Source organism: Coloeus monedula (genome assembly GCF_965178545.1).
Source record: "Coloeus monedula genome assembly, chromosome: 16".
In the NCBI taxonomy this organism is placed as follows: Eukaryota; Metazoa; Chordata; class Aves; order Passeriformes; family Corvidae; genus Coloeus; species Coloeus monedula.
The window spans coordinates 1,919,900-1,931,831 of NC_138796.1; the positions used below are offsets into that span (position 1 = coordinate 1,919,900).

At 43.5% G+C, this 11,932-nt stretch overlaps 1 protein-coding gene across 1 annotated transcript in view; it reads left to right on the forward strand.

The window, feature by feature from the left end:
- LOC309578883 (acyl-coenzyme A synthetase ACSM4, mitochondrial-like) overlaps positions 1 to 11,371 on the forward strand; it is a 15,354-nt gene extending 3,983 nt beyond the window's left edge. Inside the window, exons 2-14 of the mRNA XM_082291819.1 lie at positions 1,995 to 2,259; positions 3,025 to 3,235; positions 3,684 to 3,891; positions 4,707 to 4,850; positions 5,415 to 5,571; positions 6,131 to 6,210; positions 7,169 to 7,292; positions 7,585 to 7,665; positions 7,803 to 7,904; positions 9,312 to 9,439; positions 9,541 to 9,640; positions 10,278 to 10,397; positions 11,040 to 11,371. Of these exons, the coding sequence (XP_082147945.1) occupies positions 2,059 to 2,259; positions 3,025 to 3,235; positions 3,684 to 3,891; positions 4,707 to 4,850; positions 5,415 to 5,571; positions 6,131 to 6,210; positions 7,169 to 7,292; positions 7,585 to 7,665; positions 7,803 to 7,904; positions 9,312 to 9,439; positions 9,541 to 9,640; positions 10,278 to 10,397; positions 11,040 to 11,141 (1,758 nt within the window). The 5' untranslated portion in view covers positions 1,995 to 2,058 and the 3' untranslated portion in view covers positions 11,142 to 11,371. The remainder of the gene's footprint in view (positions 1 to 1,994; positions 2,260 to 3,024; positions 3,236 to 3,683; positions 3,892 to 4,706; positions 4,851 to 5,414; positions 5,572 to 6,130; positions 6,211 to 7,168; positions 7,293 to 7,584; positions 7,666 to 7,802; positions 7,905 to 9,311; positions 9,440 to 9,540; positions 9,641 to 10,277; positions 10,398 to 11,039) is intronic.
- The last annotated feature ends 561 nt before the right edge of the window (positions 11,372 to 11,932 follow it).

Here is an 11,932-nt window from a genome sequence, read left to right on the forward strand (position 1 = left end):
TGGGGGACATATTGCTGCAATTTAGTCTGTTTTCATGCCTGGTGTGAGTGGAGCAAACTCTCCTCTATCAGTCTCAAAAGCTTTGAGTTGCAACGCACCTTGAGAGGTGTTCTATTAGTACTTGTGCAGGGTGCCTAACGAAATCAGGAGCTGTGTATTCAGGCTGCTTGCAAGATAAGATCACACATAAATACAGATTCAGCAATCAGGTACCAAAGGAGAAAAAGAAGCAGAAAGATAAGAGTCTCCCGTTTGACTTTGTGGTCTCTTTCTCTTCATAACAGGCTGCTTTCCAAAGACGTCTTTCAAGCAACATGCCAGTGAGGTTAAAAAGCATCTTTCAGAACTGCAGGTTAAAACTAACAAGGCCTGTTTGAGCTGAGCAGGCAGTGTTTAAGATCAGAACACAGCCTAAGGCTCCCAGAACAAAGGCAGGATGACAAAACCATTTGCTGAGAGAGCTGGTTTTCCCCTGTCTGCCCTTGAAACAAACTGCAGTTGACTTAAAACCCTCCTGAAAATCTCCTACCAGGAAGTAGGCTCCATCATGGAAAGGGCTTCTAACCTCTATGTCCTGAAAGGAAACTGCAGAAAAAAGGGGATGATACAATAGTCCATCCTGCCAGGACAGATTTGCAATGAGGAAAGGAGTGGGATTTAGTGGATCTGAGCTGGTGAACAATGTTTTCTTTTAGACATAGAGCAGGTAAGGTCACACTCTGTGCATTACTTCATCAGTGCTAACTAGTGCTGGCTTTCCTTTTGTGCTTTATAGTTTGAGAGCTCTGGAAAATCTACCCTCTGCAGAAGTCACAGTCCAGACAACAGGAAACACTGGATTCAGGATAAATAATATTCTAGGGACTTCTGCTTAGTTACCCCTCACAGCCTGTAAAATATGTGGTCAAGAGCCATTGAGATGTGCCTCACATGTGCACCTTCTGTCTCAGTTTCTCTGGTTTGCCTCACAAACACAGGGATTTCAGAGTGATGCCAGTTACTGTTATTTATTGGCATTGAGCACTGGAAGCTCTCACTACAACTACACTTGCAATATACAATGCAAAGGTGAAAGTATCCCTGTGAGACAGGTATGTAGTGCTGGCTGTTCAATAAGGACAGCATCATGGCACAGAAAAGTTTAAAAGCAAAGCTGATTCCATTGAACTGGGGGAAAATTCCCTTAGAAATATGGGTACATCTTTAAGGACTTCATTACACTGAAAACAAGTTTATCTGATGATTCAGCACCTGTGAGTGAAAATCCAGTTTTCTTGACTTTTAGGGTTGGGCTTCAAATACCTGTGGCATCCTCCATTCTGTCTCTTCCACATGTACCTGTACGCTGTGTGGGAAAGACTGGAACTGTTGGCACTTTCTTTGCAAGTTTATTTCACATGTATCTTTTCCCAAGTTGCACACTTCAGCTGAAGTGCAAAGCAAATGGAAGTCTTTGGCATTTCACCTTTGCTCACCTACTGTTTATTTTGTGTTTATTCCATGCCCTCAAAGAAAAGAGAACTCATAAAAAAATAAATCAGAGATTCATCAGTTTTATTGGTGCATAAATTCAGTGTGACTCGCCATCTAGTGCAGGTTTAAGGCATAACATAATTAGAGACTGTTGTAAGTCAAGGTGGTAGTCTCCTAAAACACTTCAAAACTAGTGGCATTTTATTTCTGTAAGCACGCAAAGTAACATAAAACTTACAGGAATCAAGACAAAGATATTGAAGAAAGGACTGGCAAGTGAAATTTTAGAGAGGAGATATGAGAGTCATTCATCAGCTGACAAAGTAGAGGACAAATATTCTAATGAAAAAGCAGTGCTCAATCTCTTTACAAGAAAAGGAGGAACATAAAATAATAGGGAAAACAAGGATGTGTTCAAACAACCTATTTATTCAAGCTGGTTTGCATTAATTCATCCAGCATCACAAACTAGACAGCATCCAATAACTAACTGCTTTTAAATGTGTTTTCTTTCATTCCAGGTGACTGATTCCTTAGGTGTGCACCTGATTCTTCCCCTCACTGTCTGATAAAACATCATTTATCATGAGAACATTTATTAAATCCTGGATTCCTCAGTGTTTGTGGATTCTCAGGTCACCTTGTAGATCATTCCATGGAAACAACAGGCTTCTTACATCTCAGATTGTTTCCTACTATGAATCTATAAACCAGTGTAAGAAGGAACTGCCAGAATATTTCAACTTTGCAAGTGATGTCTTAGATGAGTGGGCACGGCTGGAAAAGGTAGTATTTGTCTTTTACCTTATAGACATTGTGTTGTTAACCCCAGCTGGCAACTAAGAACCACAGAGCCCCTGGATCTCACTCCCACACTCCCCAGTGGGATGGGGAGGAGAATCAGGAGAAAATAAAGGTAAAACCTTTATGGGTTGAGGAAAGAACAGTTTAAGAATTGAAATAAAATAAAATAAAATAATAAGAAGAATATTAATTATAATTATCACCATTGTAGTAGTATCAGTAGCAATAGTAGTGATGAAAAGGGAGACAACAAAAAGAGAGCGCAACAAAGAAAACCCAGACAAGACAAATGATGTACAACACAACTGCCCAGTGCCCACTGATTGACACCCATCCTGTCCCCAAACAGCAACTGGCACCCCTCACCCAACCTCTCACCAGGTAATAAACTGAGCAAGGCTTTCTGTGGCATGGAGTATCCCTTTGGACAGCTCAGGTCAGCTGTTTTGAACCCTTCCAGGTTCTCATGCACCTCCTTGTTGGCAGAGTGTGAGAAACTGGAAAGTCCTCGACTTAGTTGTTGCTAAGCAGTGCTTACTCAGTGCCAGTCAAAACCAGGACACAGTGGAGCAAATTTCAGATGATTCAGTTTTACTGATGGATACTGGATAGTGTTAGCACCATTTTATTTTGTTTGTCAGAAAGATGGGTTTCACTCTAGCAGAGTGATTGCCAAAGATGATTTGTATTGAAGTGAAATCTTTTAAGGTTTGTCTTCATGTTTTAATGTCTTCTGATGTGCTGCAGGATGGAAGAAAACCAGCAAATCCAGCTTTTTGGTGGGTCAGTGATGAGGGAGAGGAGGTGAAGTGGAGCTTTGAAGAGCTGGGCTCTCTCTCGAGGAAGGCAGCCAATGTCCTTTGTGAGGCCTGTGCTCTGCAGAGAGGAGACAGAGTTATGGCAGTTCTGCCTCGTGTTCCCGAGTGGTGGCTCCTGAACGTAGCCTGCATGCGAGCAGGTGAGCGACTCACCCACCCCTGGGGTGCAGAGACACAGCAAACAGAGCCTACAAGCCACATGTTAGATCAGTGTGAAGAAAATGCAAGCAGGGATATGTTGCTGTGACCTGCACAATTCAGCTTTTGCCTGAAGGGAGGATTGGCAGCACTCACCCAGGAACCACAGTGCCAGACAGGGTCCAGTCAAGAGGCATCCTCAGGTGAAGCCAGAGAGGCTCCAGTGGCTGCAGCCTGAGGCCAGGCTTGACCACATACATTGTAAGGGAGCTGAATGTCTAATGGAGGAACTTACAGAATTAGTGTCATTAATAATTGAATATATCTATTTTGCTCTGCTTTTAAGCTGCCAAACATCCATGATGGATCAAATCAGCATCCACAGAGAGACACGATCAGGTATTTTTGGGAAATGATGAGTTTCTTCAATTGCTTCTTGCTCTTTTCCAGGAGTTGTCTTTATTCCAGGAACATCCCAATTAACGGCCAAAGACATCTCATACCGACTCCAGGCTTCAAAGGCCAAGTGCATCATTACCAGTGACACCCTGGCACCTGCACTGGAATCTGTCCTGCCTGGCAGCCAGTTCCTGAGAAGTAAACTCATTGTAGGCAGAGGGAGCAGGGCTGGGTGGCTGAACCTCAAAGAACTCCTTGCGTGAGTATCCAGCTCTTTCACCATCATCCCTGTGAGGTGAAGGGAGCTGTACCAGGCAGGTGACATTGCTGAGTTTTGAGGTTCATTTTCAAAATACAGAGGACTTACCTTTCTCTGTCAACCTGCTGCATTGTGATTACACTGCATTAAGTACAGGTTCATCCAGCCCAGGTTTTGGGAGATAAGTTCAGGTCCTTCACCTTCCTCACTTAGCAGCCTGCCAGCTTTTAGAAGCTCTCTGCTTCTACTGTGATCACAAGACAAGCAGAGTTCTAAACAATTGTTATGAACATGCCTGCTAGAGCCCATTCTAATGGCTTTTGATTAAATGGGAAAATACCAATTGCCAGCTCTTGGTGCACAGTTCTTTTTTCCTTTTATTATCCTGGCACCTCAGAGGATCTGAATTGTTCATCAGTCTCTTGAACATAAATGATACACTATTAGTAAAAAGACCAATGTACTTGGCATAATAACCTCAGTTATTGATTTCAGGTTGGGGGTTGGTTTGTGTTGAAGCAGACACTGATTTCTGCCTGCTGTTCCATAATCAGCACCTGGCGTGCCCTTGATAAACAGTGGCAGACAAAGGCTGGAATATTCTGTAGGTGCTCATATTTTAAATGTTATGGCATACAGGGCATACTCATTACAAGGAAAATGTTTTCTCTAACTGTTCTTACCTGTGTTACCACTTACTCAGTGAGATCATTCAGTTTGGGGCAACTTTCCTGTTGAACTCCTAAACAATAAAAATACTGATTCCCTGCTGGAAAACTGTGTGTACTGACCAGAATATACCATTTCCTCTGAAGGGTTGCATCTGCTGACCATGAATGTGTCAAGACGAGGAGTCACGAGCCAATGCTGATCTATTTCACCAGTGGAACTACGGGCTTCCCAAAAATGGTGGTGCAGTCCCACAGCAGTTACGGGATTGGATTCACAATCTCTGGCAGGTATCACCTTGCAGTTCCTCCCAAGGTCCTCATTAAGTGACGTGATCACCATTAAATGGAACATGTGACCATAAAGCTCCAGTAAATGTGGGCAATTCGTGACTGTAGGATTTGCATCCTCCTCATTTTGAAAGTTAAAGGATACCTTTCCCAAAATATTCCGAGTTGAAATCTGGTGGTCAAGGGTCCAGAGAAGTAACTTGTTTAGTTTCCTAGAGAAATGAGCTGTGACAGCTGATGTCTCAACTGCACCAGGTGGGAAAAGGCTGCTCCAAATGATCTGTTTGGGTTCTGCTCTAGATCCAGATTCTGCAGCTCGAGATAAAGATGTCTTGCACTGCTCACAAGAAAAATAAATGCTCAAAATATTAAGCAGGAGGGAATGAAGGGAAATAAGAGAATGTTTAAGATTCTTCAAATCTCTCAAACTTTCTACAGAGCCCCACTTGCTCTAATCACATCTTCTAATGGAAGCCTCCTGCCCTTTCCTTGAACACTGCTGTGACCTGGGCCTGAGTATCTCACATTCTCTGTAGCATTTTTTCATCTCTGCTTTTTCATCAGGTATTGGATGAACTTGACTCCTTCAGACATAATGTGGAATACCTCTGATACTGGCTGGGTAAAAGCAGCTTGGAGCAGTCTTTTTGCACCTTGGATCTGTGGATCCTGTGTCTTTGTACACAATATGCCACAGTTTAAACCAGAAGTTATTGCAGAGGTAAGCTTAACATTTCATACTGCGATGTTTGCTTCCATTTTACATAAATGAGGGAAACAAACTGGCTCTGGTCCATGGGTGCCACTACTCAGTAGCAGCAGGGATAGCACTTCCCACATCCCAAGGAATCATCCCTCCATTTGATGCCCATTCAGCTCAAGGAACAAGTGTTTTCCCTCCTGATTAGGCCATGTGGCATGGCTCCAGTGTAGAGCACAACCGGAGAAAGATGCAGGATATAAAGATCTTGGGGTCACTGCTGTGTTGTCCAATATTGAGCTTAAAGCTCACTTCAGGTATGGACTTCCAGCTGCTTGGGGGTCAGGCTGAGCATGGGCCAGTAATCAGAGCATGGCATGAACCTGAATTAAGGCTCTGTTATCCTGAATTTTCAGTGAGTTGCCAGAGTGCCTATTCCTCACCTCAGGCACTGCACAAAACCAGTTAGCTGATTGATTCCCATCAACACTGGCCTCTTTTGTTAATCACCTGGGCATTCACAAGGTCAGAGCCACCATCACACTTTCATTTCCAACAGAATAACTCCCTGTTTTTCTAGACTCTCTCCAGATATCCCATCACCACCTTCTGCACAGCTCCCACTGCCTTCTGCATGCTGGTCCAACACGATGTGAGCAGGTACTGCAGGGAGGGGAGGGGAGGGAGGCTGGGGCACAATGCTGGCACAGCCCTGGAGGTTTAGTTCCTCAGGTTCCTTAATTTCTTCTTCTGTTAAAGGCAATCTAATTGGCAAAACCAGCTCTCAGAAAAGAAGGCTGTGTTCTGAAAGGTGAGAATGACTAGGGCTAGCCCAGGTAGGCCACCTGGGCTTCAGGACTGGGTCTTTGAATAGACAGCACAGAGGGAAAAAAGGAGACATTTTTAAGTTGTCACTTCCTCTGAACTTTGGGTTCCCAGTTGAATTTAAATCAACTGGGCAGCATTGGATCAGGCAGCTACTGGAGTATGGTGGAGTTGTTCTCACATGCTTGGGAATGAAGGGAGCAGTTAGAGGAGCTTCACATCCTGAGAGTTATTTGGCAGCTGTTCTCCCCAGTTTGTTACTCTGTAAAATACCCAGCTTGTGAGAAGTGGTTTGCAGGGAGTTCTCACATCTTTGGTAAGGTACTTATTCTTGTCACATAGGTCTTTCAACCTGACAAAAGCCAACCCAGGTTTAGCAGAGCTCAGACTCTCTGTACCTATTCAGCCTTCCTTTTGCTCTAGAAAATTCCCTGAGTTAAATCTGATCTTGGGTGTTGGCACATAACTCAGCTTTCCACACACATTTGATGTGCTTGTTCAGGTTTCTCCTTTTATGTCAGCTCTCTCAAGGAAACGCTTTTGCTCACACATTTTCCAGCGGAGAAACCTATTTCTAGTGACACAGAGATAAACCACGTCATCTTCAGTGGCAGCTCAAGCAATCTAGGAGTCTAGTCCAGGTGTGCATAACAGGATGATGACTCATTTCCAAAGGAGCTTGTGAAGTGTTAGGTGTACTTACTTGGAAAGCCAAGGGAGGATGTTCAGTTAAGTCTACCTACTGCTCATTTTAGGGGCTAAGACAATTATTTCATTTTCTGTTCCTCTCAAGCTACAAGTTCCTGAGTCTGAAGCACTGTGTAACTGGAGGGGAAGCACTGAATCCCGAAGTGTTGGCAAAGTGGAAAATCCAGACAGGGCTGGATATCCATGAAGGTTATGGCCAGACTGAAACAGTACGTTTGCAATAAATGTAATTACTGGTAGTAGAACCCCTCACCATCTTTGCTTCAAAAGCAAAAATAAAAAAGAGTATCTTCTCTGGGTATCAATTTTTCCTGTCTGAGGTTTTAATGAAAAATATTAAAGTGGCTCACACCCCAGACTGATGTTCTCAAAAACCCCAGTGCAGGTCCTGATTCAGCCCTTGTCACAACAAAGTCATGGGAAGGTGCCTAATGCAAACAGTAATAACATTCACAAGATGTTGCAACAATTTTAATTTTTGTTTTAAAATCTATTCTGCAGGTGACAATCTGTGCCAATATGAAAGGAATGAAAATTAAACCTGGCTCTTTGGGAAAAGCTGTTCCCCCTTATGACGTGCAGGTACGTGGAAATGTGGCAGCTGTGGGTAGAAGAGTAAGGCAGAGCTGTCTGCAGCCCTTCTGTGCCCTGCACTGAGCTGGAGCAGATGCTCCTCTGGGCTGATCAAAGCACTGCTGCTGTGTCTGTCCTTGCTGCAGATCGTGGATGACCATGGGGCTGTTGTGCCTGCAGGAGAAGAGGGCACCATTGCTGTCCGAGTGCAACCCACACGACCCTTCTGTCTGTTCTCCCAGTACTTGGTGAGCCCGACCTGCTGTGCCTGTGCCTGCTGAGAGACCTGGGAGAGACCCAGGGCAAGGCTCTGCCAGGAGCAGAATTTCAGAATTCCAGAAGGTCTCACTGGGTTGCTAGAGGACTTTGATCCTGGTCAGTGCATAGTTCCAGGACAGACTGACTGACAGAGTGTAGCTTCAAAATGCCACATGTGAACCAGGGGATCCCCTGTTCCAGATATCTACCAGGCAGTTGCCATGGGCTTCAAGTTCAGAGCACCACTCTTTTCCCTCTATTCCATTCCTATCTTTGGTTAAACATTAATGAAGAAAGCCCATAAATTCTACTTTTACACATCAGAAGCTCCAGGAGGCTTTCCAAGGCACAGGTATTTTGTTGCCTCATACCCCTGTCAGAGGTACCCCCACTCCAGCAGGCACTGGAGTCAGAGAAACCTTTGCACAGGTGCCTGTCACACAGACCACGGGCACAAGAGCAGCAGCACAAACACAAGTCACAGCACACGGCCCTCACGTGTAGATGATCACACAGCTCTGAGGTAGTGACACACTTAATCAAACACCACTACTCAAAAGGGGATGCTCTACCCACTGAAAGCAGAACCAGCTTAGGAAAACACACCAGAAAAAGACATTTTGGTTCAGGTCAAAGGTCCATCTTAAGCAACTGTTCATCTGCAGTGGTGCTGAGGTGCAGGGCACTCTTAGGAAAACAGGCAAAATTAAAGATATTCTCCCCTGTATTGGAACGGTCATATTCAATAGGCTTTGGGGAACCCAGCTATGTTTTTAATCTTCTTCTGAATCTCCATAATATTTGTATACTTGTAGCATTCTCATGCAACAACTTGCACAAAGTAACTTCTCACTATGTGATAGAAATCTTCTTTAGGTTCAATACTATAACTTGCGTTTTTCACTATGTCTTCTCTTGTCAAAGTGTTTTTCCTGTCTAACCAAGAGGTTACACTGGATACATAGGTCCTAAAGGTCAGACAGTGTTTTTCCTGCAGGTCACCTCATTTGTGTCTTGGTCCTGACAGTTAAGAGTAAAAACTTTCCTTTGGCTGGAAGTTATTTTGGCAACCCCCTGCAATGGTAAATCATTACCCTGAACAGAGTGGGTTACACATTTTAGTCATTTGCTGTGGTGAATGGGCATTTTGATAGAGCATGACCTTTTCCCTCTAGAACAGAAATCTCTACATAAAAGGTGCTTTTGTCCACATATCATATATTTCCACAACAAAGCTGCTAAATGTGGCTCTTTCATTTAGCTGAAAATATAAAACAGTATTGAACATACTCAGTTGTAGACCCTTCTATTGGCTTTTTTTAGCACCACTGCAAAGTAAATGTGTTATGTCTCACTAAGAATCAGAAACTTCTCTTGAAATGTTTGCTTGTTGCCAGGATAATCCAGAGAAAACTGCTGCCTCTATGCGTGGAGATTTTTATGTCACGGGGGACAGAGGCGTTATGGATGAAGAGGGATACGTCTGGTTTGTTGGAAGAGCTGATGATATCATTAACTCTGCTGGGTAAGGCATCTGCTTCTAGATTTGCCTCATAAACCACAGCCTGCCAACACCAATGGACTGGCCCATGCTGCTGGGGCTGACCTCTGCTCGTGCTCTCCCAGGTACCGCATCGGCCCCTTTGAGGTGGAGAGTGCCTTGCTGCAGCACCCAGCAGTCTCCGAGGTGGCTGTTGTCAGCAGCCCCGACCCAGTTCGAGGGGAGGTAAAAGAAAATAGAGCAAAGATGTAGTAAGAAATGCCCTTTATTCTAAGCATCACTATCCCCGTATGTACTAGGCTTCCTTGGAATTCAGTATGTTGCAGATTTTTGAAAGTAAGTGGGCTGAAGTTTTTTAAATCCGTATCTTGACAGATCTTACAGTTTCAGAATTATTTCTTTGCAGGTTTTGATGTGGGGAAAAAATTTGCTTTTTCAGGCTAATCATGAGATGTTTTTCTCTAAGCAAGGAAATTTTGATTATTTCTCATTTACCACTAAGCCTATGGTGGCAATGATATCCAGTGTTTCATTTTTGTTTTATATTTTCCAACCTTACAACATTTCTTTGAGCAACTGGGATGAGATTTTAATCTCTCTTTATTTTCTGTACTAGAACTTTTTGAAAGTTTAATAGTGTATAAAGTTAAGAAAAGGAAGTGGAAAATACCAAAACATTCCCTGCTGCAGAATGGGTCCTTCACAACACAGCAGTCGGTAATAAACAGCCAATGAAAAGAGAAATTAAAGAAAAAGACCCAATTTGGGCATCCTCAGTTTTGACACTCACTTTACATGACAAATGTACCCCTTTATTCCCACCTCTGGAAGTTAATGGAATCCCTTCCTTTTTGTGGCACAGGTGGTCAAAGCCTTCATTGTTTTAGCTCCTGCTTTTGTATCACATGATCCAGAAAAATTAACTGACGAGCTCCAGCAGCATGTCAAGAAGGTGACTGCACCTTACAAGTATCCAAGGAAGGTAAGTACAGCCCAAAACCACAGGTTCTCTAACTGGACCAGAAACTGAGCATTGTTTGCCCTGCCTCAGCTGCTTCTCGACTGCATTCTGACAAACACTCCAGGCAGAGTTAGATGGAATAGAAGCAGATGACAGGGTCTGTTGCAGCTGTAGCCTTGGGTTGGCTGTGTGTGCTAGAAAGGACCCAGAGGGAGGCAATGGTCATGAAATTGTACTTTATGAGTGTCCAGTCTTTCTTTCATGGAGTACTGGGGTTTTCACAGCACCTCAAACAGGCAAGGCATTCAACTCCAACCAGTCCCTACCTTGAGCTCTCCTCTGGCACTCAGCCAAAACAAAAGGGAAATTCCTGCTGGCATCAGTGGATTGGAATCCATCTCTTCACACTAGGAAAGACACCAGTAACTCCCTGTCCTGAAAGCTGAAGCACTCAGCTCCTAGAGATTGTGGTACTTCTCGCTGCAAGTCTGGTCTGTGCAGCACCTACAAGGTGTAGTAAGGAATTCCACCACAACAGCCCTGGCTGTGCAGCTTCCCATCTGTTCATCCCCAGCCACGCTAAAAGTGTTTTTGCAATCTTTTGTTGCACCTGGAAAATTAACCACAATTCATTTGGCTACAGGGAGCATTTTTGCCTTTTAGGTGGAGTTTGTCCAGGATCTGCCAAAGACAGCAACTGGGAAAATCCAGAGAAAGGCTCTAAAGAACAAAGAGTGGGCAAGAGTACGACAAGGGCAAGAATGATCTGGAAAATGAGGAGAGAAAATTTCCATCATGTATCAGCCATAACACATGACACAGAGCAGGTTGTCATGACCCAGAGCAGTACGAGAACATCAGGAAAAACAAACTATGGAAGAAAAAGGAGAAAACACTCTTGAGGACATGTGGTATTGGAAATGCTTTTGCTATCGACCTATAAATTTTCAGAAGGAAGGAAGTGCAAGTAATTCAAAGTGTGGAATGGGAGACAGAAAGACAGACTCAGGTGCATACAAAGGTCTAATTTTTTTTACTGCAATCTGTATTAACAGCTTCCCTAAAAAAAAATGGGTGAAACTATAAGACTTTGAAAATTACAAATAAATGAGAAATTAACAAAAAGATATGTTTGTACCGAGGTGGGTATCAGCCATTAATTAACATCCAAAAAGTACCACTGTAACATTCTCAAACTCTTTCAGAGTGGAAGGAACAAGACATTTCTTTTTAATGCTTCCCTTCATCTTGATGAATTTGTGATTTAAGTAAATGGTTAGACTGGAGGAAAAGTGCTTTAGGTTAACTGCAAATTATGCACAATTACCAGTGGTGTAAATGATTACAAGAAAAAGGTTATGCCACAGGAAGAGTTCTGCTCCTTGCTCTGTATTGTGCCACATTCTGTTCTCATCACTCCAGAAGAAGTGAGCAATAAAGCCAGAAGGGTTTCACTCCAAAACACTTCTGAAGGAGTGCCCGGCTTTCACATCTCCAGGGGACAGCTGATCTTTACAGGGCCTCGTATGGGAAACGTCCTGACAGGTGAGTGAAGT